General features: G+C 40.3%; 2 protein-coding genes across 4 annotated transcripts in view; one reads left to right on the forward strand and one right to left on the reverse strand.

Moving 5' to 3' along the window:
* Positions 1–5,730: 5,730 nt before the first annotated feature.
* On the reverse strand, positions 5,731–18,992 carry LOC310903616 (calcium-activated chloride channel regulator 2-like). 3 transcript variants are annotated; one of them, XM_083847176.1, is made up of 14 exons: positions 18,817–18,992; positions 18,277–18,414; positions 16,465–16,615; positions 15,764–15,872; positions 14,684–14,852; positions 14,185–14,412; positions 13,291–13,518; positions 12,121–12,298; positions 11,177–11,283; positions 10,162–10,386; positions 9,182–9,452; positions 7,920–8,087; positions 7,103–7,339; positions 5,731–6,456 (listed from the first exon to the last, which is right to left on the reverse strand). In XM_083847176.1, the coding sequence occupies exons 1-14, from the start codon at positions 18,973–18,975 to the stop codon at positions 6,050–6,052; spliced, it is 2,775 nt and encodes a 924-aa protein (XP_083703302.1). In that variant the 5' UTR covers positions 18,976–18,992; the 3' UTR covers positions 5,731–6,049. The 3 variants fall into 3 exon arrangements, with proteins under 3 accessions (XP_083703302.1, XP_083703304.1, XP_083703303.1); XM_083847178.1 differs by lacking the exon at positions 18,817–18,992 and adding an exon at positions 18,630–18,781; XM_083847177.1 differs by lacking the exon at positions 18,817–18,992 and adding an exon at positions 18,585–18,735.
* A 375-nt stretch (positions 18,993–19,367) lies between these two features.
* The window catches only part of ODF2L (outer dense fiber of sperm tails 2 like), a 60,602-nt gene continuing 53,013 nt past the window's right edge, over positions 19,368–26,956 (forward strand). The window contains exons 1-6 of the mRNA XM_083847179.1: positions 19,368–19,506; positions 20,377–20,766; positions 22,532–22,767; positions 23,927–24,085; positions 24,689–24,843; positions 26,174–26,297. Coding sequence (XP_083703305.1) covers positions 22,660–22,767; positions 23,927–24,085; positions 24,689–24,843; positions 26,174–26,297 — 546 coding nt within the window. The 5' untranslated portion in view covers positions 19,368–19,506; positions 20,377–20,766; positions 22,532–22,659. The remainder of the gene's footprint in view (positions 19,507–20,376; positions 20,767–22,531; positions 22,768–23,926; positions 24,086–24,688; positions 24,844–26,173; positions 26,298–26,956) is intronic.

Here is a 26,956-nt window from a genome sequence, read left to right on the forward strand (position 1 = left end):
ATACTCCATGGGGCTGTTCTAACACTCCTTGACATTTCCCACTTCATATTCTAAGAAACTTCTGCGGAAGGGACCTCACATTTTACTCCAATTCCTTGGTAAAATATTTAATACCGTCATGCCTATAACTCATTTCCAGTGATTTGAGAAACGTGTGTCAGGTGATGATTTTCTACCACCTACTTTTTGAGTCATCTGCTAAGTAGTTCCTAATTGTTAATGAGGTGCTTGGTTAATCCAGCACATTGCTATACTTTAAATTGCATTATCAGACAGTGTCACAGACATTTCGTGATATAGCTATATCCTTAATCTATCCTACAGTCTTAACTGTATAAAAATAACAAAAATGGAATAAATGTGGTCATTTTTGATAATATTTTCATATTTTAATTCATTACTGAATGATTTCTGTATTAGTCTTTCAATTATTTTTGTGGAACAGATGGTAAGTTTTCCAATAATTTTTCAGGTCATCCCCTCTGCCTTTTATAAGAATATTATTTCTTCTTGGTGATATTGTAAGAGTCCTTAATAGTCAGGAGAGTAAAATGCTGTTGAAATTCTTACACAATTCTTTAAAATCACTGTGTAAAAATTATCCAGTTACGTGCATTTAAAAATACTTCTGCCAGAAAATTTATTTCCATCTGTTTTACTGGTGGATCAACAAATAATTTCTGATTGTCACAGTATGAAATGACATCATACCACATTTTCCCAAACATTAGATAGAGTAATTAGCTAATATTTGCTTTCCTTTGTAGTTTTTAAACCAGTAATGTTTTTATTGTTTATGTCAACTGCCTTATTCTAGCATAAGCTTTTTCTTGCTGTTTCTGATACTCTTGTTTTTGCCACTACCTTCACTTCACCTCTGATCTGAGGAGGCACTTAAGCAAAACCAAAATTGTATTCTGTTTGCTTTTAGTAGTCACTGAAGCCTTAGGAACAGTAACGTCCAACTCCTTTTTACACCCCCCCCCTCCACAACAATGGAGAAAAGCAAAACTTATTGACTTTTACAGTATCAAGGAGTTATGACACAGGGAAGTCAACAGTTAATATGTGTTGAGATGTCAAGGGGCTTAAGTGTGTGTGTTTGGCCATGTCATGCAGTCAGAACTGGAAATAGTGCATGACTTAGTCTTTGACAGCTTTTTGTCTTAGATTTACTGTGATCTTTGTGTTTAGTTTGATCCATGGATTTACTGTACCGGGCTGCAATATTTTCTTGCTGTATGCTCTTAATCCAGTCATTTCCTTTAATATTACTGCAATAACAGAGGAATTGAAAATTCTTTTACAGGACACCTGCTTAGTTCTACTATGTGCAGCTCCAAAGGCCAATAGACTTGTCCAGTATGAAACACAAGATGGTACAATGGCATTACAAAGTTAATCTGATATTGAAGGTGTTTGTATAAGAAGGAGCACCCTAGGAATAGAATCCACAGTTTCGGTCTCCTCATCCCTTTCTCCTGCCTGGGCTGGGTTTTTCCAGTTAAAAAATATTTTGGCTGAAATGGTGTAAGAAAGGTTTTCCATTTTCCTGGTAAACTGAGAGGGAGCTGGAAACTTCCAGCAGTCTTGAAGAGAAAAGGCTGAGAAGGAAATATTGTTGGTTATCTGGAAATATGGACATTGGTTTATTGCAACCACTGTAAACATGGGTACAATTCCTTTTGGTAGATAAGGCAAAAGTTTAAAAGCAATAGAAAAACACAGAGAAGCTTGAAAGCAAAGTGCTGGTGAGATGAGGAAGATTTGGCAAGACCCAGGTCTCCTGTCACACCTGCCCATTTGGTCTCCAGCAGAGCTCCTTCTACTATGATCATCCATGCAGGTCTAAGCAAAATAAACTTAATCATGTAAAAGTCTCATTTCCCACATGAGAAGTGATGTGGCTGTCTAGAGCTATGCCTAATCAAGCTAGAATATTTTCTATACCTTCAAGAGGGCCACACTTTATTGAATAAATTAGTTAGCCTTCCAGCTTTCACTATTGGCCTGTGATCAGTTGCCCATTTTAGTTACTCCAGCAGAAAGCAAACAGTATTAATCTGAACTTTTCTGAAGGAAGATTTCTGTCAATTTTCCAATGGAAAATTTATATTTCTCTAGTTCAGATGAGATAAAAATTGTATAACTTTTCTTTAACATCCTACTACAAACATAGAAAGAGTATTGTCATGCTAGAGGACAGGAAGAAAAATGAAGAGCCACACCTTGGAACAGGATCATTACACAATGTGAAGTCAAAAGGTAAATTCTTTTTTGGCTGAAATGATATGACACTTCCCTGTAAGGCAGGATAATACAGCAGTCCTTCTTTTGCAGACTTCCTTTTATACTCTCATTACTTTTTATGAGTGCTTTTTATATATTTATTTAATTGCTGTCTTTTTTACATCTTTCTTTTATCAAAATCCTAAATGCACCAACAGACTCTAACCTGCCCATAATCACCTTTATCTGTAGCCTTTCCACAGCTACCCCCGGCCTTCATCCACCCCAGCCTTTAACTGCCAGACTGCAAAGATCAAGTCTGATTTGGTGCACCTATGAAATCTTGGATCAGATTCTTGGGAAAACAGCCAAATTATTCTACCTGCTCCCTTCCCATCTCTTACTAACTTTCCATATTTTTTTTACTGGTCTGTCTAACTGACTTTACTCGGGATATATTTCTGGAGATTTGAAATATCAGGTTGCCCCAAATTGCTTCCTAAACTTAACTGTCTAGTTGAACCGGTTTACTTCCTGAAGAAAATTGTTCCTGTAACATTCAGTTGTAAACACCTTCAGCTCTTTCATTGAGTCCAAGCCAAGTAAGAACAAGAAATGGTAGAAAAGGTATAGATTGAACACACAGTTGGAAATGCCATGGGCTGTGGTATGTCCAGTCATGTGCCTTTTTATAACCTGTACAGTATTTGGCAGCACTGACGTAAATGAGTGGGCAGTATCTTCAGTCTTAGACTGAAACTCAGCTTCCTGAAGCCTTTACAGGGAAATCCAGTTTTGCTGTTGTTTCCTTTCATTTCTTCAGAACAGCAGTCATCGTTGCACTGCAGGATCAATCCTCAAAGGAAGACAGAATCTTCAAATGCTTTTTCACTTGCTTACTCCTCTACATTCTGCCAAATACCAAAAAAGATCAATGCAAGATGACATGACTATAGTCTTGCATTGTCTTGATTATTGATCATCAAGCAATATCTTCTGAAAGATTCTGACAGGAAACCACACACTTGCTTAGAAGCAGGACATGGTGGAGAAATACTGTCCCGTAGCTTCTTACAACTACCTTCACACCTTGGACCTGCCACTCCATTAGCAGTTCTATTCTGCTATCACCTGCAGAAGAATAGAACTGATATCTGACATGAAAAAAAAGCATTTCAGCTTTAGAATTTTCTTTCATCATGGAGTAAGCAGTTAACATTTACTGTCATTGCTCCATTGTCAAAACAGTCCTATTGCAATATAGTAAATAGAGCCAGCCATTTTCTGGCTAAATGAAGCCAAAGAATTCTTTCTTTCTGTTATTCTGGTTTCCTTATGCCTTGCTTTCTGTTCCTGCTTGGGTGGTTTTTTTGTTGTTGGTGGTGATGTTTTCATTTGTTTGTTTCTTTCTGTTTGCCCATTTGATTTTAACCATTACAAACCTTAAGCTTATTTTATCCCTGTCTCTTAACTTGATGCAATGGAAAAGATAATTTCTTCTCTTCCTATTTTTTTTTTTATTTTCCTGGTGATGCACCTCTATCCTTCTTCCCTGGTTCAACAGTGAGAATGTGAAATGGTCTCAAGGGTAGAAGGTAAAATCACCTAGATCTGTAACATTTCACCCTCTTTTGAGGGTGGGGTTTCACAAAGGAATGTAGGCCAAAGTAACACTGGACTGTGTGCCATAACTTGTGCTGTAAACACAAAAGAGTTCCCAGCCGAATCAGGGAAGTGATCTGGTTTACCAAGGTTACTTGGTGGCAGCTGAAGGAAGGTGGTGGCTGAGCAGTTAGAGGCAAGGGAGCAGGGCCTGTCCTGGCTGCAGCACCAACTTCTTCTAGACCAGGTCCCCACTGAAATGCCTGGGTCATCCCTTCTCTTCCTGCTCCTTTTTCCATCTTACCTATTCCCGATCCTAAATTCATTGAATAATGCAGAGTTTTACTTCTTTCACCTCCTACATTAGCATAGGAACTCTAAGCCTCCAGATACATGGGGTATCTGGACTCAGCTAAAAGTAAAAATCCACCATTTCCCTAATTTGCCACTCCATGAGGATCAGGAGCAGGCGAGAGGGCTACCTAGCTCCAGTGGCTTCATGCCTATTCCCTTTACACCATCCTGTCTCTTTCACAGAGGGAGACCTCACTGGGAGAAGTCACTGAGAGAGAACTCAGAGTTCTCAGAAGAGCCCTCAGTTTTTCACTCTGGAGAGATTGTGACAAGGGTCCTTCCTGTCCCCAAACTCCTTTCCCTGCCCTTCCTTTGCCTTTGCGCTTTTGCTCTTTCCAATCTGCATTACTGCTGAGGAGCTAAAGCACCAGACAGCAATCTCGCTGCTGCCATAGGCTGCTTCTCAGCAGAGCCCATTTATTTCCACCTGCAGCTGCTACAAAATTGGCTGCTCCTGGGGTGCAGCAGCAGCAGCAGCTGTCACCTCACAGAGGTGCAATAAGGAGATGGTGGCGATGACATGTAAATGTCAAATTTTAGCAATGTGACAATCTCCCGAATCTCTCCTGAAATGCTGTGTACACTTCTGTATTCTTTGAGGAAAAGATCATTTTAGCAATACAGAATCTGGCTGACTTTGTTGTATTTAATTCAGTATCCAATTCATTTCAAGGAAACAATGCAAATTTGACTTTACATAGAGGAGACATTCTAGAAGTTTCCTCAATTCTTTTTCTTCCAGGTAGTGAAGAACTAATTGACCCAGACTCCAGCTATAAAATATTGCACTGCCTTATCTTTATACATGGTTTTACAGCACGATAATCATTACATTTGAGATTCCGTGTTACGGGAAACAAATGTAACCCCGCACATTGCATGCACACGCATGCACAATACACACACTCATATAAATTCATACGCACGAATGTAGTTAAAAATAAAAAAAAATTAATGTGTTTATAGGATCAAAAGAGATCCTTGAAGGACATAGTAAACTCAAAGCAATCCCAAGTGTTGATAATCAGCACTTTTCAGCCTTCTGAACCCCGGCAGAGCAGCAACAACAGGGCTAATCGGATTCTAACCCAACTGTTTCCTTTAGTAGCAGCTAACATCCAAGAGATTCAGCTCTGTGGTTTAAGGATACAAGTGATGAGTAGAAGAGAGAAACATACTGGAAACACTTGTACACTGGCACAGTTTCCCTCCAAACACCCTTAATGTGACACTTTAGACTTGAAAGCAGAGAGTGTGCCGGATAGGCTTTGTGTGTACCTCTTGTGCTCCTTCCCTTGTCTGCTCTGGTTTCCAGTAAACATTATTTTGCCTTCTGTAGGGTCAGGACAAAGGTTATTTCTGCCTCAACAGAGAAATTTCTCAACTAAGCGCCCTCAGCCTCTGACCTTCTTCCTGTGGAATTCCCCACCACACCTGGAAGCTGAATGGCACATGTGCTTACATAAATGCAAATGAGAACTGCAGGAACTCATACTGCTTTGTTTTGCTTTTCTTCTTTTCTGTTTTTAAATAAGGCACACTGTCTTCAGTATCTCTTTCAATTTAATTACAACGTTTTCACCACACAATAAGAATAGACTCCGACATTGCACAGCACACATGTAAGTTCATAGACAGATATTGCATCTCTGTGGTACAAGCTATCAGCACACGACTTGTTTTACTGTAACCAAGCCTTCTGTTATCAAATTCATAGACGGCATGATATGGCTAACAAATCACTTCAATATCTGGAATGTGATTACTTATTTATTCTGTTTATTGTAGGATATCTACTTTTCCAAGTCAAAGCAGATAAATATTTTTAAATATCTGGAGCTCTAACAAGCTCTGACACTTCATGTTAAAGCAACTTAGCTGCATTTTCTGAAAGTGTCTTCTTTTTCTTTACTAAACAAAGGGTTGTGCTTACTGTAAGACACACTACTGTTAGTAATCCAAAGACTAGCAACAATATTGTTGAAAAACTCAACTCCATGTTAGAAGTGGGATACACCATTGAGGGAACAAACTTTACTGCTTGCGCAATATTAGACAGCTCAGAATGAAGAAAAACGTCATCAACGGCACGCATTGCAACGTAAGTTATGGTTATGTTTCCTGTTGTAAAAGCTTCTGGTTTAAATGCAAATATTTCTTTGCAGCCAGCACGCCGAGGTGATAGAGTGGAAGTATTCACTAAAGTGGTGTTATAGAAGCTGTCCCTTAGTTCCAGAGGACTCTCACTTATTCTGATTTCATAACTTGCAGCTGAAAATACAAATATTAAAAGATATTGTCACCTGTGTGTTAGCTATCGTTCAAACTTCTGATCTCTTTCCAAATACTCTCTTTTCAAAACACTTCCAAAATACTACTTACCTAGTATTTTCTTCATAAGTCAGTTCAGCACCATAAAAAATTAATGCAGCATGCCGGATAGATCTGCAAAAACTTGTTACCTAAGCTAAGTACTTGAATGATTCAATTTCTCACAGCACAGCATTGAAATGAAGAAGTGATGGTGGTCATCATGAGCCCACGCTGAAGTCTGTCAGTATTTCTGACTTCACCGATTTTGACATAACAGTAAGAGAAGTAAAATTCCTACTTGACCAAATCTGATGTTTTTACACTTTTTCTTTACGTGTACAGAGTAATGTCTACCTTCCATGAGTAGCAGAAAACTACAACTTAGTAAAAGTAAGCCTTCCATCAAAATCACCAGCACTGATTTTGAAACTTTCAGAAAGCTTATCGTCTAATTCCATTTAAAATCTTTGCAAGAGCAGAGCAAGAATAAAGCCCTAGAACCACCATAGTTTATAAGAAAATTCCCACTAGTGTCAGTGAGAGTAAACTCCATTACAGATCTTTCACTTTGGGTAGGAAGCAGGCTGGCAAGCTACAAACATACCTTGGCCTTTGTCAAAATCATTTCCTGGTGCGGTCCATGATAGAATGACCTTATCATCTTCTATTCTGGCCACAAGGTCAATAATTTTACACGGTGGAAACACATCAGCATGAGGTCCCATCGGAACTGCAGATATTATGAAGGATCCTCCCACAGCTGTTCTACGGAAACCTCCTCTTCTGACTTGAATATCACTTTTAATAACTGGGGGTCTTGATGGGTTCATCTTGAGTTTACCTACAGCATTAAAAAATGCTCATCAATCTTAACTTCTTGCATATTATTGTGCTCTGCAAGTAACCTGAACATCACCTCATTTATACTGTTTTAAATCTGAAAAATCTGTAAACCTCAATTATGTACAATCATTTCTAGTGCAGTAACTGTTTCTTTACAGTTTCAAGAGTGCTAATTACTAAGAAAGCTAATATGAAATTGCAGTAACTGTTGCTTGTAATAAAATAATTACAGGAGAGTTTAATATCCTAATACTGTAACAGTTCTTAATTTAGGAGGACTGAATATAAGTAATAATGGTCATTATTATTTAATAAACCTACGGTTAGTCTTTTCACTAACAAAACACAAACCCTGTCTATCTGTACTACATAGGTACTGCCCCATTATAGTTGTTTGAGGTATATTTTCAATATTCTGGGGTATACAGACTTTTTGTGTTAATGCCTTCATAACTGAACATCTCCTAGCTGGGCTGTTGTTGTTCTAATGCCTACTGCTAGTATTTGTGAAGGGATGTGATGTATTCAGGTGCTGGAATAGATAGCTATATCATTTTCTCTGCATTGCTTTACCTTACCATTTTCTACGTAACCTGGTATATACATGGCATGACTCCACAGCATTGCAGTTTGTGGCATAATAGTCCTGTTAGCTTGGACATGAGCTTTCAGGCTGTATCTGCCATTGCCAGGGAAAGAAAACAAGTACTTGGAATATATGCCATCATTCTTAACAATGTCAGAACCTAGACAGAAAAATGACATAAATTAACATCAAACGAAAATGGATGTGCTTATTTACGCTTTCTAGATTCACATATAGAAACTAGAATGTAAGAATAATAGGTAAATTCTCCTCTGATATGAGACCTGTGCAGATCCTCTGCATTTGGTTGCATGTCAAAACTTCAAGAAGACAATGATCTGAAGTTAAGATACCTCTTTGTATGGCATGTTAACTGAAGAAAAAGCTAACTTAGGAAAATCATCTATTATTTCACAAGTTGTTACACTTGGGCCCCTGAGCTGGGATCTGGGAAACCGCCTGGGAATTCAGGGGAAATGGGGTGGCTGGACCTTCACCTCCAAAGTGCTCGGTGTACATTCCTGAAACGCACTTCTCATTTATGGACTTACTCCTATGGTGGCACAAACCAGAGAGTATTCGTTACTACTTCTGATCGTTTTCAGTTGTGAAATTTAATATAGAAAAAACACTTTATTGAAGTAGCTCCAAAAGTTACCAAAGTGATTTCATAACTACCTACTCTGTATAAAATCCTTTCTACCAATATGATGGACTGCGTGTAAGACTGTTGCCTTGCAGCATGCTGAAGTAACCAGAATAACTTCTGCAAAGCAAATGCATGAGTTAAAATATTACTAAATCCAAACTCCTTTGGGTATTTACACCTTTGCTTGACAACTGTAAGAGGGAGTAAAGCATAGGGCCTGCAATTTCTGCCTGTAAGTGGTCATACTTCACTCTGCTAACAGCTTCTTAAGTTACTGAGCTTTAAAGACCTCATCTTCCAATGTGCTGAACATCATTCATTTTGATCAGCTTGAATGACAACTGGTAGCTTATGCACACAGCGCAATTCTGATTACTGGAACATGTCTGTGTATTTAATTTATGCACATAAATCCTTTTCTGAATCAAAGTGGATCAAGAAACACCACCAACTGTTTGTTGCACTCTTGTGTGTTACCACAGAACCTTGGAAACTCGGTCTCAATGCATTGTATCATACAGTATTCAGTGAAGGTAGCACTTAGGAGAGCCTTTTAATTTCATTTTCCAGATATTTTTGAATTTATATTCCTAGAGTCTTTTTACCTGCTCCATTGTCCAGAAGTTCCAAGGAAATGGGATCTCCATTCTCTGGACTGATGACAGCAGTCACGCTTGCTCCAAGAACAGGGGAAAAGCCGTGACTAACCTGTACATAGACAACCATTGCACTGGGATAGTAATTTATATCTTTACTCATATGGGTTTTCACAGCCACAGGAGGTATAGTAGAATTTGCTGCTCGAGAAGTTACTGTCATTGTTAGAACTTGAGGAGCCAGGTGAACATTTGTCAATGTGTATGTCCACTCTCCTGCCTGAAAAAACAACAACCAAATATTTTCAAATGAAATAACTCACTTTTGGATAATTTAATTTATGCTTATTTAAATTCTGACAGCCTACTTAGACTAAGTAACATCCTTCAAGTAGCTTTGTTTCTGTCAGTGGGAACACTCATAAATGCAACTCAGAATGAAGAAGTGTTTTCCAGCTGTCCTCTGTCTTTTGCCAATTGTTTGGCAACTATTCCATGTAAGACCACAAGCATCGGATTTGACTTAGTTTCTTAGCTTCTGTGGACTATTTAAGAAATTAAGGATTAATTTTTATGGGGAAAAAAAGAGTTTTCAGAATTTTAATGATGGGAAGACGTTTCTACAAACAATGCAGTAATTTTAAATTAATTATGAAGTTAAAAAGAAAAACCACACACTTGTAATGCTAGAGTAGTAACAAGACGGAAGATTCGTCTACTGGCTACTGATAGTACTCAGAAACTTGCAGTTAAGTTGTAAATCAAGTGTGAAGTAATAAAAAAAAACACACCTTCAGATAGTGCTCTTGAACACAGCAGATGTTTCTGTTTGGCACACAACAGCAGTCATACTAACATAGTGTAGCAGAGCCATTCTATCTCATGCTATTAAATGATTTTTCTTAACATAACTTTAACAGAATTGAAGCAATGTAGAGTCAGGATGTTCCTCCCATTGCTAAAAGGCAAAAAAAGACCGTAAGTTGTACCTCTGCAGTTCCTGGAATCCGGAGACGTGCTACATGGAAAACTGAATCAAAGACAAAGTCCTTGCTGGTGTAGCTTTTCCCATTGGGATCAACCAGATTGATCTCAGGTGGTTCAGCAGCTTGCCAGGTGGCTACAAAGAAGGTTTCTCTTCCCACGGTGCTATCAATAGTCACTGCCCTCCTGAGTTGCTTGTACCCTCCAATACTTTCACTAGCACTTTCGATCTATCAAAAACAAAATTATTCTGTCAGTTTTAAAAATCACATGTTCTGACAAAGAAGGACTTATTCTACCACTTTAAATATCAGACCTGATAGACTTGAAAAGAAATTAAAACACACACCAATGTTAATCTGTTATAATAAATGGGGACTTTATTCTCCCCTTCAAATACAAAATAGCAGAATTTAGTGACAGTTCCATGGAATCACAGAAATGACAGAAAAATTCGGCCCAGTGGCCTTCTTTTCATGTTACATTTCTGCTGGATAGAATTCCAGAAACATATAGCTATGTGGGATATTGCCACTTTCCCAGTTCAAAAGCAATACTGCTGTTAGAGAACATGACACTGAAGAAGACTGATTTATGAGTTTAAAGTTCCATCTACATGCTCTTCCATGAGGAAAAAAATAGCAATAAATAAAATTTCTGATGGAGACAGATCTTTGCCCTCATGACTTCCTTGGAGGATCGAATTGTCAGATGACATTCCATACCTTGTGTAGGGTGATAATTATCTCTGTAAACTGCAGAGAAAAAGCTTGATATACTCTAGCGCACAGTAGAATCTGAGAGAACTTTCTACAGTTTTCCAGATTATACAAAAGAAGTTAAACACAACTATATTGTCTCTCAACACTTTGCTCAACCTGCAAATAGAGGACTATACACCAGGCTGGAGAAGTGGTCACTTGAAAAGAGGAAGTAGGACACCTAGATAAATTTGCCACATTTTGATTTTATCTAAAAAAAATGGGAAGCAGAAATATTAACTGTGCTCATACGACAAACCTGGACAGATTGATTGAAAGTATCTCCACTTCCGGACAAAATGCCAGTGAACACATCCAGTAAATCACTGAAGTCCAGTCTTTCAGGAACAAAATACTTCAGGCCTCCTGAAACAGCACAGTTGATTACAAATTTAGCTATTACATATTATACATGACACAATAACTACATCAGGTTCGCAAGATGTACCACAGGTCACAGAACTGTCAGGGAGGGAGGACAGCCACCTCCCTTAACCATGGCCTCTGACCATCTTCTTCATCAGAGTTTTCCCAGCAGCTTCAAAATGACTCTTGAATTGGAATGATAAAGGGAGTTTACTACTCTGAGATTACTTTATATGGAATAATTTTACATTGCTTTAAGAAAATATCCTGGTAATGTTGCAATAACAATACTACATTTTTAAACAAGTAGCACAACTTATCAAGCTGAATACCTGTCAAGGCTACCTGCATGAATGAAGGCCATTTCCAACACAGACACTCAGGGACAGCTTTTTATAAGTGCCTATGTGCAAGAATAAAAGCTGTATTCTTCATCCAGTGTCTCTGGCAAAAGTAAGTTATTTAGGTGCTGAATTTTCACTGATGTTACTACACTCTAGTACCTATTAAAATCTGGAACCTAGATTTTCTCTGCTTAGTCTAGTTGCCTGTACCATTGGCTTTCAATCTCTTTTTAGATCTGTGGCTCTGCTAACACCTTTGAGAGGAAGCAGGGACTTCATAATGAGTCTTACTCCAAGTCACAGTAAGGCCACTTTTCTTTGGCGTTTTCTGAGAAAGAAATTGTGTCTGAGACTTACTGCCTGAGATTGTTCCAAACACAAATATATTGTCAGGTTCCCAGTTTCACATAAATTTACACGTATGCCAGCTTTACTAGACATACCTGAGTTGAACACTTTCAAGACCAGAGTCATGGTTTGTTCCTATACTTACCTGTCTCTTTGGAGAAGTGTTCGATTTCCTTAGCAGCTGAGGACCCAACAGTAATGGTATGGATGATCGATCCACTGTTAACCATTTCAGAAAAACACCTGCTCGTACTATTGTCTTGTCCACCTGTTACCAATATAATTTCAGATCCATACAGATTTCCTTCTTTCTTCCTAATGACCTGATGGTAGAAGAATAAGCATTAGCAGAAGCTATAAATATCATATCATCTACACTGCAATTAATTTTGACACTGTCTTTAAAGAAATTGTATCAGAATGAATACCATGGAAGTTTTATACCACAATAAGGTATAGAAATGAAAAGGACTAAAATAAGAATATGCTGCAAATGGGTACTTGACAAGTAGCCATGCAGTAAGCACCTCTTTTACTTCCCTTTCTTGAAGCACCTCTTTTACTTCCTTCTCCTAGCAGAAGGCTGAGACTACAGGCTCCAGAATGCAGAAAGTCAATTAAAATCAGACAAGAAAGAACATCGCTGCTCCCAAATTTCTGCTTCATTTCTCTGACAAATTCAGAGAGGCGGTGACCCATCCTGGGGGCAGGATGAATACATTTCACATGAGGCATTTGCTGAACTGTTGCAGTACTCAGCAGGCAGAAGTAAACCAAAGCAGGAAAAAATTCTCCTTAATATACTGGGCTTAAAGATGCAATAATAAGACCATGTTAATGAATTTATATTGCAAAAACAAGACCAAAAGAAATGTGATTTTAGAGAAACAGAAGTTGAAGTTAACAAACAAAATCTTCTTTAAAGGATGCAGAAATGCTGAGTGTACCAGCCTACGTTTTAAGAATAATTTAGAAAGCAAAATATAAAAAAAGCAGAAGATAAAGCTTATATAGCTCATAAAATTTGTAATGGCTAAAATTGCAAAGTTTAAAAATATATAACATGATAGTTTAAAATGCATCATTAAGCCTATTGCAACAATCACATAACATTATTTTAAAAGAGTTTGGCTATTACGTTTTTAATTATTAGTAGATGATACATAATAGGTTCACAGGAAAGCCACAAAGGTTCTTTTCAAAAACTACATAATAATCAGTAGAAAACACTTGATGTAGCCTAGACACAGAAATCCTCATAACTGAAAAGAACAAACCATCTACACCAAAGGTGTGAACAGAAGCGATGCTTCACCTCGTGCGCCAGCTGCAGGCCTGCACAGACATTTGCTCTGTCCCTCCCTGGAGCCGTAGGTAGGTATGAAGCAAGCTGTTTCCGTGCATCATCGCTGACTATCTGGAGCACATGAGTTTTGATCTCTCCTCTGTCACTGAACGTGACGATACCAACGTAAGAGTTTTCTTCCACAATTTGCAGTAAATACAGTTCTGCTGCTTGATGCAATCTATTGATCCAGCTACCCTACATATAAAAGAAGTTTAAAAACAAATAGACCTGTAAGCAAGTGGAATAATAATGAATGCTGCAAATTATAAACTAATAGCTAAAAATTCTCGGCAGAAAACTTCACAAAGACAAGGAACATGAAATATTCCCTTTTGCAAGTTCCAACGTTAATTTAATTTAGAATACAAAATCCAAATATGCTATTCACTTTATTTCAATGAAGATCAGCCTTAAACTAATCAAATGCTTAGCCCACTCACTGTTGAGCACTGGTTGTCTTCAGACTTTCAGATCCCTCTCTTCCGGAATTTTTTTTTGTTCCTTCATCTTTTTTCCATGCCCTTCCAGCTCATGTCCATCTTTCTCATGTTCCAGGCTACCTAGCATAAATACTTAGACTATAACATGCAGCGTCCTTTATTTCTCTCAAAACCTCGCCACTGACAGTCAGCTGGCCAGTAACCAGCATCACCGTCCTGGCCTCATTCATGTTGATTTTGACTCCTCTGCCTCAAAAGAAAAGACAATCCCAAATTCTGTCACTGTCAAACTGATTCCTTGCATCTGCAGCCAGATTTTTCCATCTCTGCATGGAGACTACTTTTAGATGAATACAGTTTCTGAAAACACAAGACAAAAAAAGTAAAATGTGCAATGTAATACATCTGATAAAGATTTTACCCCAGCTATAGTCTTGGAAACATCAAGAACTAAACAGATGACTCTGTCTCTCTTCTGCAGCAATGAGAAGGAGGGAGGAGTAATGAGGCTGCTGTTGGTCAATGGAGGATTATTTTCAAAATCTGTAGAGTTTTTAATTACTTCCCATGTGCTTCTGTAGTCACACATTCGATTCTGAAGATTGGGTGCTTCTCTGTTATGGTTATGCTCATTACAGAATTCAGCCACCTAAAATGAAAAACAAGTAGACAAAAATCAGAAGTAATCAACAACACAGTAACAAATAAATATAGCAATGGAAAACCATTAGTGCTGATTTTCTTGTATAGTTGAGACATAGCTGACAGTAAATTTTGTTCCACATTATTAACAATATGCGTTGCAGTTAATTTGCTTACATAAAAGTTGAAAAAAATAGCCTTTCTAAAAGGAGGATATATGAAGTTTTATAACAGTATGTTTCATTGAAAGAAATCTGTTCTTATATGTTTGTACTTACAGATGATAAACTTTGCATATACATTATTGATGATACTGCAGTTTGATTTCTCTCAGGAATAAATGCACATCCTTCCTTAAAAAGCCCTGATAGCTTATTAATGACACAACTACCGTCAGTGCAGGAGTTTTTTTCACAGACATAGATGCCAGTAAGATCAGAGGAACACCTAAGGATAAAACAGAATACATTTCCACTTAAAAACCCTACCTGAATATAGTGCTGACATTAATGATGTTTGCAGTATATTCTACACACCTCCTGTATAAGTTATCACTGTGAGAAGATATATGTGATGCGACAAGAAGAAAAATCTTTTTTTGTTGTTTTACTTTTCCATCACATCATTCTCTTGACTAAGTAGAAATATTACAGCTACAGATGTAAAGTTTACAACTGCAGAAGTAATCTTATTCGTCCAGCAGCCACCTCTTCCAAATGCTTCTGTATCCTAGAAAACGCCTGTAAATGGCTTGCTGGTGTACCATAGGCACAGGCACCATCTCGGTGAGCTACCAGGTTAAATGTGCTATAATAAAACTTTGTTTCTCAATGTCCCTTTGGCCATATGGACAGCAAGGAAAAGCAGGTAGAGAGTCAGACATTCCTACACTGATGAGTGTGTGGGGTGAATATGTGCAGAAGTAGCAAAGATGAAAAAAGTTGTTTGAAGAAGAGAGACTGAGAAGCTTAATGGGAAAGTCCAATATCTGCAATGTACCCAGAGAAGGGAGAGGTGGGAAGTGGCAGAAAAGCTTGAACAGACAAATAGCATGGGAAGGATTTCTGTACAAGCACCATTTCCTCTCCAGGAGCAGAGCTTGGAAGTGGTTAAGTCTCCACTGTCAGTTCAGAAAAATGTAATGCTCACCAACACTGCCAATCCATCAACGACAAAAACGTGGAAAGATGAATGCAGAGAAAATCATGTGCTCTATTCATACGCAAGAAAAATATTTAATGATGGATAAAATAAGGGCTAAAAGAAATAGGAATGCCTCAAGAGTTCATAGAAAAAGATCAGGCAGCTTTCTGAAGTGCACCAGAAAGGGCTTGTAGAAGGAAAAAATGCTGAATTACCTTGTAACTTTAACCTGATTCTTCCCAGTGACATAGAAAGGTCTGTCAGTGTCATACTCATCAAACACCCCCCATCGAAGGTGGGCCCACTCATGCACAAAGGCTCTGCCTGCAGGGAGGACAGAAGGGCAGACGTTGTAACGGGAGTCAGCCACTGCCTGCAGAACTAATCAGCAACGCCACAGCAGGGACTTCCTGACCAGCACCTTTCCAGCAACAATCAGCCGTACACAGTTTTAATATCACGCAATTTACATCTGTGCCTAAGTGTGTCTAACTTCAAATAACATCATTTGAAAGTCTTAGATTTTACATCACTTAAAATTGGCTTCTTTTATCATCATTTGTTTGAGCTTGAATTCAGACTCTAGGAGTGTATGACGAAACAGCAATACTTTTTAATATACACTTACATGAGAGTAAAACATGCATCAAAATTTAATTAAAAATTTGATGTTGAAAGTGGAACCAACCTCAACAAACCAGAACTTCATTTTCCATTAACCACACTAGTGTGGGATTAGGAACAAAAGGCTATCTTTATGCAGTTAGCACAGGTTTTGCACAGCAGCACATGCTACTGAGACATGTGCAGGAAATGTACAGGAAAGGGTGATGCAATGTAGTTTTCAGGATTCTTCTGTCTTTTGTTCTACACTGCTAAAGGCAAGCTGGAGAAGTAAATGGTTTAAGGAATTTACCCCGTGAGCCATAGATGTCCGTCAAATAATCATTTACTAGGAAATTAGGTGTGAAATGAATATATTTTCCCATTTTTCCACATGCTTCATGTTGTAGGGTGTATGGATCATCACCGTATTTCCAATAAGGATCTGCCACTATGACATCTGCCTGAAATTACACAAAAAGTAACTTGAGTAATGATAGAAGTATTCTGCTGTTGTACATGATCCAATGTAATACCACCCAGCCCATAACAGAGCTCCTACCTTCTGCCACAGAAAGACTAACAGCAGATTATGGACAGATTTCCCAGCAGCATAATGAAAGCTTGAAGTGGGAGACTATTGTATTTATTCCTTTATTAAAGCTCTTCACATATGAGACACATTTCTTAGAAAAAAATACTTCTGACTACAGTAATAAAATAGAGCCAAGCAAGCCCTTTCACCAGAAGCCCAGTGATCTTGAAAGGGGTGTTTCTTTTCTTGCACATAGTCGTGCTTTTCCTTTCTGTACTGCTATTTCATGTATTAGCTTAAAATTCTTGGCAGGAAACATCACAGAGAGAAGGAACATAAAATATTCCTCTTTGCAAGTTCCAATGTTAATTTAATTTAGAACATAAAATCCAAATATGCTATTCAGTTTTATTAATGATGATCAGCCTTAAACTAATCAAATTAAGGGACTGATCATCTTTAAAGTCAAAACAGACAGTTCTATGCACTTTTTTTGCTGAGGTCTCCTGTATCCACCTGCAGTATGCCTACAAATCTATAGCACATCTTTTACAGAGCTAGCTTCTTTCCATTTAAAAACAGCAAATGAGGAAGAATCCACATCTACATGTTTTTGCAGGTGTAAACACAAGGACAGGTCCAATTTCGAAGGGCCTTTCAAGTGGGAAGTCTTCTTTCTGACGACCAATACATTTTCATAAGGATTTGTTGATATTATTACACAACCTAGTGAGAAAATATATTGTAATATCTGCTGCAAATATCTCTTACTTGTGGAGCTGGTCATAAGTACCAGTGGCCATGCATGTAGCTAAAACACAGATTAATGTGCATCCCATTTCCTGGATTCCAGCTACACAAAGTTTGGAATAAACAGAGAAAACTAACCATTATGAACTAGTCTCCGCTTCTTTTTCTACCTCTGTAGCAACAAGCTGACTTTGCTCTTTTGGATTTCCTTGGCTTTTGAGATGGACCTTCCCTAATAAGTCTGGAACTCCACCTAGACAAGTATTGCTGCTGTCATCAGCACAACTGCCAGCCAGGAGTTATTAGAGGGATGATAGGTTAAGAAAGCTAGAGTGAAAAAAAAAAAAGCAAACCAAAACCACAACAAAGCAAAACACTGGAACTCACAAGCAAAGGTCCTTGACTTGTCATAAATGTGAAAAAAAGTAGAGAAACAAAACTGAGTAACAACAGGGATATTCAGAGCAGACAGGATATTCAGACCAAGGGTATTCAGTCCACTCGCAGGCCAGGTTTCCAATATAATTAAACAGCCTGCAAAGGACTGTGTTTATGGACTATGACAGACTTAACATGGAGCTTCTTGCAGTTCAGCACTCTCTTGTTTCTCATTTAAAACCAAAAGGATGGTACAGCTCTGTGTTGTTACTGATGCTCGTTAATTGCGGATTTACTAGCAGTGGTTCCTAGATCATGATTTTGCCTGTTCTTAAGCGCATTCTCATGCAGATGGTTGTTCACATCACTTTTTAAAAGTTAGCGTACATTTGGGTACATGAATAAATGTTTAAAAGATTTTTTTAGTGTGCTCTATTCCCTGCACCAGGTGTTGAGCCTTACCTTTTCATAGGTCTCGTGTTTTGGTTTCTCATAACTCGCGTCTTTCCATGTCGGAGGTATCAGAATCTTCACGCTCCTGAAATGGACCCTTCCTCTTGTAGCATTGAACAAATACGAAGAAGCCTCAGTGATCATGTCCTGGCAAATAAACAATGGAAAAAAACAGGCTGACTGGATTAAGCAGTATGTTCGTTCTGCGATCGGTCCTGACTACGGCATTTGCCAGCAAACATTAAAGAAAAGAGCTCAGCGATCTGATCAAGGCAGCGCAACGATCCTATCATCCCATCGTCCCCTTTCTGCAAGACCTCGCATTCAGGCATCTCAGGGCCGCTTTAGAAGCACTCATTCACCGTCGAGGATGACATAAACGCTAGGGCTGCCTCTCTGGAGACCGGCAAAATGAGCCATCGAGCTTGGTGGCGGCTAAAGGGACGCGTCGGGACCGTTCCCCCCCGGGGCCGGGGGGCACCGGGCGGTGACCACCAGCACGGGACCGAGGCAGCCGCGGGCCTGTCGCCACGGGGGCCGCCGCCTTACCTGCAGGCGGGCGAGGAGCCGGCCGTCCTCCGGCAGCCGGGGGTGCACGGCGGCCAGCAGCCCCTCGTAGCCGCCGTCCCGCAGCACCGCCGCCGCCTCCCCCGCCGCCGCCAGCGCCAGCAGCAGCAGCGCGGGCCCCGCCGCGGCCCCGCCGTCCATGCCGGAGCCGCGGGCGTGGGAGGGCGAGGCGGGCGCCGGCCGGGCTCCCTCCTCCCCGGGCGGCTCTGCCCACGGAGGGCCCCCCTCTCCCGGGCTGGGCAGCGGGGCCCGGCGCCATCTCGGCTTCGCGGCGGCGCGGCTGGCCCGGGCTGTGCCCCGAGGGCGGCTGGCCTGTGCTGGGGCCCCGCCGCGGGAGCCCTCAGGGGTCAGCCGTGGGCACCGCTGAGTGCCCTCAGGGAGCCACTGCCCCGGGTCGGGGCCTGAGCACGGGTTTGGGAGTGACCAGCGGGGCCTGGGATCCCTGCTGCTACGTGGGGGGCATGGCTTCACAGGGGTGAAGTGTGACCTCCAGCCAGGCTCCAGCTCATGGCTCCGACCCACCACATTGCTCGCTTTCCAACAGCTTCCCGTTTTCCTGCAGGCACTGTCTGTATCCACACCAACCACCTGCTCTACCCGTGTGCAGCAGGGCCTCTGCCTCCACACACACAACTTGCAGGGCTTTAGGATTTCCAGGACTACTTGTTCATGGTAAGCGAGAAGTTGGCCAGGTGAAGGCCTCTACAAACCTGTTTAAAACTGAAGTTATACGTTATATATCTGAGTGTGCCTCTTTGTCCTGGAAAGGAATTACTGTAACTAAACCATGTTTATACAAAATGCCTCTTGAAAATACAATGCTGTCCCAGCTGTTTCTGCCCGTCTGCCTGGAACACCACTGTAAGGTGTTCCCTTCTCTTTCTTTCACCCTAAAGGTCTCCATCCCATTTCCCAAGTCTTAAGCAGATTCCTGTAGGACCTGTCCTGGTTCTGGGACCTCACCCTGCTCCCCAGGCACTTTTCAGAATATGAAAGAGTCTGTAGCAATTTAAGAACTGGTGCAAGTAATTTCCCAGGAAATGCGTATGGGAGCAAACAGGGCTCATATACTCACTCCCTGGGTTGCACTGCACAGGGAGAAAGACTAAACTGAGGGATGTGGATTTAAGGATTTGTTAGCAAAAGTGAAATAAATTAAAACTACTATTGCCTCCCGAGGCAATACAAAGTCTCCTGCAAGTAGCTGAGCTGTCTGTCTGAGCTGGATGTGACTCACATGGAAATGAGTGGCACCAGTACAGCTGGGTTTATGGGGATCAAAGAGGACTGGGAACTCTGATCCAGGCAGGTCAATGCATGCAGTAAGGGAAGTTCTGCATTGCTATAGCTGCTATATGACCTGCATGTAGGGTGAGAAGTTCCCAAATACCTCTCAGTCAAAACCTAACAAGATCAACACCAAATCAGTGATCTCCAAATAAAGGACACCCAGACCTTCACATAAAATGTTGTTAAGGAGAAAGCGCTCCCTGTTACTGCCCTGTACCTTGGAATTTCCTTATATTTCTTTCATCTCTTCAGGTGCAGAAACGCCTGCTGCTGCTCTACGAGCAGTGAAGATGACCTACTGCTTCTGCCAAGTCTTCCATGTAAAGAGACAAAGGTCCTTGACTGGGATCCTACAGCGTCATAACCCCAACGGGTAGCTCGCCCTGATGCCGATGACCCCATGCACTGCCAAGTGAAGGACTTCCCTGCTGACCTGCTGGAGAAGCTGGCATGACGCAGCAGGGAGTGGAGGATATTAACAAGCATGCGAGGGAAGTAGCAGAAACCACCACACCTGTTTTACAGAAGAGAGCGGGAAGAAATGTTGTCATCTCTTCTGGACAAGTATTGCTGTGTAAGACAGGAAGTGTCTAAAGACTGGCCCAGAGAAAGGAAGGGCAAGTTCTTCCTTTTGGAGATAAGGTGAGTCTTAGACCTTGTGTTGGATAAAAATGGTGGGGAAGGAACGGTTTTATAATCAGGGCAGCAGCATATCAAGATAAAAAAAAATCCACCCACTGATGGTGCAGTGGAGGGATTATGCAGGATAACAGCTTCGTTTTGTATTTTCTCTCCAGAAATATTAGCAAAACCTTCCGTTTGAATCAGAGAGTGCATGGCTATGCAGGTTACTCGATGATAAGGTTGTTTGATTACTGTTCATTGCCAATTTATGGTCCCACGGGTGCTAATTTAGATTTGGGAACTATTACAGTCCTGTTTATTGATATGACCATGGAAACTTGAGTAATGTTTCCATACATTTTGCAATGTATCTTTTCAAATGACAGATTAGTCCTGGGCATGAACACACTGATTAATCCATGAAGACTGAGCAACTGAAAGCACATTTCTTTCTTCAGTAACTTCTTGATCTCCTGGATAAGCCTTGTTATTTGTATTTTTTTTTTTTCCCTCTTCCTGGTTCTCTCCCCACATTAAAATATTAGCAGATAGCCTAATTTATTTTTAAAGGTTGATAGCTCTTTCTCTGAAATACAAAGAAGTAGCAGCACCAGCACAGCATTGCAAACACATTATATGCAGTTATAAAGCAGCCAATTCCATGACTAAGAAGTGAAAATAGAGACTTTTTGTGATAAGAAGCTATTGCCAAAATTTAACAATGAACAAAGAAAGGCTTTGGAGTCTTGAATTTCTGGCACAGAAATGAAAAGTTCTGTTATACCTTTAAAGCAGATAAAGTCATGAGCTGGGACACTCAGCGGAGTTTCTGTAGTATTTGAAGAAGCCTCTCTCTAGAATACCTCTTTTTACCTCTTTTATTAAGACTTTCAATTATGTGATAGCTGAATTGTGTGTTATATTTCCTTTAATTATTTTCCACTCTGTGGATTGTGCAACAGGGTCATCTAAATGCAGTTTTGAGGACTGAAACTTGTACTTCTTTGTTTATGAGGTACATAGTCCGATGTCAATTATCATGGTAATTAGCCCTGACCATAATATTTATTACATAAGCAATCACCTCATTTTTAGATAACTGCAACACTGTATTGCTTTAAGCATAAAATTATCTTGGAAAGTTCTGAGAAGCTAAAATTACAAAATCTGTCTAAGCTGAATACGACACACCACGGCCAGAGCTAACAAACTGCTTTGCCAAAGCAAAGCTACAATGGAGGTGATTAATTCACAGTTCAAAGCTAAGGTTCCTGTAAAGAACAAAACATCAGACTTCTACACATGCAAAGCCCCCACAACGCAGGTATAAACAGGCAGCCAATCCATAATGAATAATGGCGTGGTTTCATCTCTCCTAGCATTACAAAGGATGAAATTTAGCCTTTGATTTTTTTTATTTATGTGTATACGAAACTTTTTGTAGCTGTTCAGAAGAAGTAAATGCTTAAAACCCATTTGCTCTCGCCTCCCTCAGGCGGCTGAGGCGCCCGCCCGGGGCAGGCCGCGCCGCCCGTTGCCGCGGCAACGGCCCCAAGCGGGCCGCGGCGGCGCTGAGGGGGCTGAGGGAGCCGGGGGGAACGCGCAGCCCGCCGGGGGGAGCGGGGGGCGCCGAGCCCTGAGGGGCAGCAGCCGCGGGCACCCCGGTGCTGGGTGAGGGGAGCGGGGCCGGGGACACGGTGGCGGGGCCCGGGGGCTGCGGGTGCCGAGATTTCTCATGCGTTAATTGCGTTACGTCTCTGGTGAGACTGCTTTTTCCTTGCAGTGCAGGAGGTATTTACACGGTATTTTCTAGTGGGACTGACCAGGGATACCCAGAAAAATTCAGTTACTGACGGATGAACACCGGCAGCAGGTGTCAGGACGCCCAGACTTGCTCCCCAGCACTCCAACATGTCATCATCACCTCAGGCAGCCTCTGCTCTACCTGCACCTACCTGCACTGCGCCTTTCTTGGACTCTGAGCTTCAGGAAAAGTTTTTTCTTGCTGATGTTAACGAGGCAAGTTCATTCTGTTCCTGTTAAGCCTGATTTTTCTTTTTTTCTTTTATATTTGCTTTGTTATCAAACCTCAAAACTTTTTAAAAAACTCTGTACCAAGCTCCAGGTGGAAGTAGGTGATATTTCAGAAAATGGGTGAGAGTGGGGAACACAAAAATGGCTCACTGAAACTGTGGAAAAATCTTATTTGTTCTTTTCTGCAAGCATAGATGATCTAGGATAAAATAAATTCTATGATTAATCTTCCAAGATGCTGTTTTCACTGGAAGCAATTAAATTCAACAACTTGGTTTTGGTTACATAACTTAGAAAAAGATAGAGACCTGGATTATGTTACACAGATGGAGCTCTGCCAGCAAATGTAAGCAGGTAATAAAACAAGAAATGTAAGTATGTATTTTTTTAAAAATACAGTTTAACTATTGGAATATAGTTACTTGCTTTACAGCAAGAGCTGGAAGCAGAAGAGCCTACATCCTGATTTTGTGAGGAAGGGATTTTTTTAGTTAGGAGTCTCCCCAAATATTGTTACACTCAAGTATGTTCCTAAGGAGATACATATGGAAGAATATAAACTTTATTCTGACGAATCCTTTTGGATGGGATGTATCTGTCACAGTAACAAAAAAAGGAAAGGCGATCCACTTGTGAAACATAATCAGTAGTTAATGCAGTACAGATGAAGGCAGGTTCCTGGTGCGTGACAAGAAAGTAGGGGAGTAGGCTGTGTTTGCCTGTAAGCCCTGATACTTTGACGTGGACTTACAATGGTGTGGGCAGCATCATTTTCCTGTACAGCTACAAGCCAGGAACTTTTCCAAACTGGGAAACGAGAAAAGCCATTTCTGCCCCACAATTGGCTGATCTCTGCTGTGACATGTAATATCTCTGCCTTCACTGGAAACAGAGTTTACCTTTGCCTCATAGGTAAGGTGTGTTTTGTGAGCTGTCACTTTGAGGGTACATCCTATGGTATCACAGGACTGTACGCTTGTTGGAAACAATAAATGAAAGTGAGATTTCTTTGATCTTTAAAACTCCTTCTAAATAATTTGCCTGAAGAGCTGACTTGTTTTATGTTGATATGCCTTGAACTGGGAAGGTGAGTATTCTAACAGTGAGTGATACTAAACAGTACGTGATTATGAATATATTTCAGAGAAAACTGTGTGTGGTACCAATTACATCTGGAGAAGCAGGAAAACTCTGTTCAGTGATTCAGCTGTGTAAAGACGATTATTATAGAACTACAAATGCCATCCAAAGCAGAAAATACTTTACTGATCTAAGCAAAGAGTCTGACCGTCTTGAACGCCAAGTAAGAATATGTATAAGACACGGTGCCGATGCAAATATAATTTTCTTATGCAAGTCTTTAACACTTAATCTTATGATTTTCTTCATTAGTCATACTTGAAAGAGTTTTTTTTTTTTGTTATGTCCTGTGCACAAAAAAAAAGTTCCTGCAAAGTTGGAAGGAATTCAAAGAGGGCTAAATGTGACCTTTCATTGCTGACTTTCTTAGTTCTCCTTCGTAAGTCATAACCTTTTCTTCTTGCAGGATAACAGATGGGTATTTATTCTGATTTTTTTTTTTAATTTTAAATATATTATTTTTGATCTTTAGGTTTTCAGAGAGCTAGCTGTGAGGCTACAGCATGAGGCTTTTTATTGATCATTACAGAGGAAGTAGTTTCATAGAGAGACTGTTAGAAAGACAACTATGGGAGAAATGGAAAGTGGTGTGATTAATTCAGGATAAGTCACTCTCAGTTCTTGGAAGTCTTCTGAAAAATTCCCTTTAATTTTCTGACATTATTCTGGGGTCATAAAATGACCATTTGTGTTTACAATTTACTTACTCTGTGGTAGCAATTGTAGTCAGGAATGGATTAAACTAACTGAATACATTGTTTATAAGCTTGCAGAGCCTACACAGAAGGAAATTTGGAAGCAGAGTTGGGCTCCATGTCCTGATAAATATCGGCTCAAGATTACAGAACTGTCACCACTGCTTAAAAAAAGGTCACCAAAAAATCACCTACAACAGAGCTTGAATGAAAGTGCATCAAGAAGGTGTGCTTCAGGCAAAGATAAATGGTGAAATGTTAAGATATAAGGAATGTGTTTATAAGCTACTTAAGCATTTGAAGTTTATGAGTATATTAGGTTTGTAAGTATTGACCTGTGAAGGCCTAGACAGAGAGCTGGCATAGATTGGTGTTAGGATATTCTTTTTTTGCGTAGGTGTGATGGTGTTACCCTGATGGGCAGCTAAACTCCACTATAGCTGCTCTCTCACTCCCCCTCCTTGAAGGAGAAGGGGCAGAAAATAAAATGGAAAGGGCTCAAGGGTTGAGAGAAGGATGGGGAGATGACTCACCAATTATCATCACGGGCAAAACAGACTCAGCACAGGGAGATTAATATAATTCATTACCTATCACTAGCAGATTAGAACAGTGAGAAACCAAAAACAAACTAAAACACCTTCTCCCCCATCCACCCTCTTCTACATCCTCCCCCAAAGTGGTGCAGGGGAATGAGGGCTGCGGTCAGTCCCTAATACTTCCTCTCTGCTGCTCCTTCATGGTCACTCTCTGCCTCTGCTCCTGTGGGGTCCCTCCCACAGGATGCTGTCCTTCCCAAACTGATCCTGCAGGGGCTTCCCACAGGCAGCAGCTCTTCAAGAACTGCTCCAGTATGGGTCCGTACCACAGGGTCCATCTGTCAGGAGCAAACTGCTCCAACATGGGTCCTCCATGGGCAGCAGCTCGCCCCAGATCCCCTGCCCCAACCAGGGGCTCCTCCACAGGCTGCAGCGTGGAGATCTGCTCCATGGGGGACCCAGGGGCTGCAGGGGGACAGCCTGCTCCACCAGGGGCCTCTCCACAGGCCGCAGGGGAACTGCTGCTGCGTGCCTGGAGCACCTCCTGACCTCCTTCTACACTGACCTTGGGGGTGCAGGGCTGGTTCTCACTCCCTTCTGAAGAAAGACTAATTTTATGTTTTTGCTTACAGAGGGACAGTTGAAATCTTGCAATACTGCAAATGAATGAAAACCATAAACCGGTCACAGTTAGGAGGGTATTTTATTAGCGTTTTCTAATATATGATTTTAGTGCTGGAGACTTTATTTTAAATTTTTCACCTTTAACATAAAATATATGTCAGCAGGGGGAAAGTGTTCTTTTGAGTAGTAAGTACAAAGTAAATAATTTCAAATGTGTATTTGAAAACAGTGATGCAGAGAAGCCAAAGTATGAGGTCCATACCCCATCAACTTTACTATGCATATTAAAAACAATCAGTTGTAGAATTCTGTATGAACTAGGCATATGTGTCTTGCTTATTTACTTACTTATTAAGAGAAGTCAATTTGCATTTATTATTTGCATGTGGTCAGGCAGAAGGAAAATGCCCCTTGTGAAAACGGTGCTTTACAGGAGGTTTTTGAAGCAGACATGGAAATTAATTCAGCAGAGGACTTTATGCCAACTTTTAAAGATGTTGTTGGCAGAATAACAAAGGTAAGTATATTTTAGTCAAAAGTTTGTATGCATTCTAAATGCCACATTCAAAATAAATTGTTATTGTTTTAATCTTGTCTCTATCAATGTCTGTAGAATTATTAATTTAGAAAAGCTTAAGTTTTTAATCTCTGAAAATGCTTGTCACATTTACAGAGGCCATATGAAAGACTTTGTGAAAGAGCACAGAGAGGTGTGAATTTTCCAATTTTAACCTGTGTTAGATATAACCTGAAGCTGGAGGGCCATAAATGTATGGTGAATGCTTCAAGCATTGTTAGCTCTTTTATAAGAGAGATACTATTTGCTGACAGATTCAGATAAATGCATTTGTTATCTATATGTTGTTGATTTTGCATGCAAACAAAAACCTTGTTTAGAGATATTCTTTAAAATTCTGCCTTTTTTTTTTACATTCACAAATTAATACAACCTGACTATAGAGGGGATTTTTTCAAGCTTTTAAAATAATTTGTCTGTCTAAACTGTCATCCCAGAGTTCCATTTGAACTTTTCCCAAGAACATTAACGTGAAAATATTCTGTATAATTATGTGCAGATAAGGATAGGATGACTTCTTTGCATGGATTTCCAGTAAAGCTTTTGATGCCAAAGTTTCCACTTGTTTTTGTTTTTTCTTGTAGCTAGTCTGACTGGAT

This window comes from Anser anser (genome assembly GCF_964211835.1).
Source record: "Anser anser genome assembly, chromosome: 8".
Taxonomy (NCBI): Eukaryota; Metazoa; Chordata; class Aves; order Anseriformes; family Anatidae; genus Anser; species Anser anser.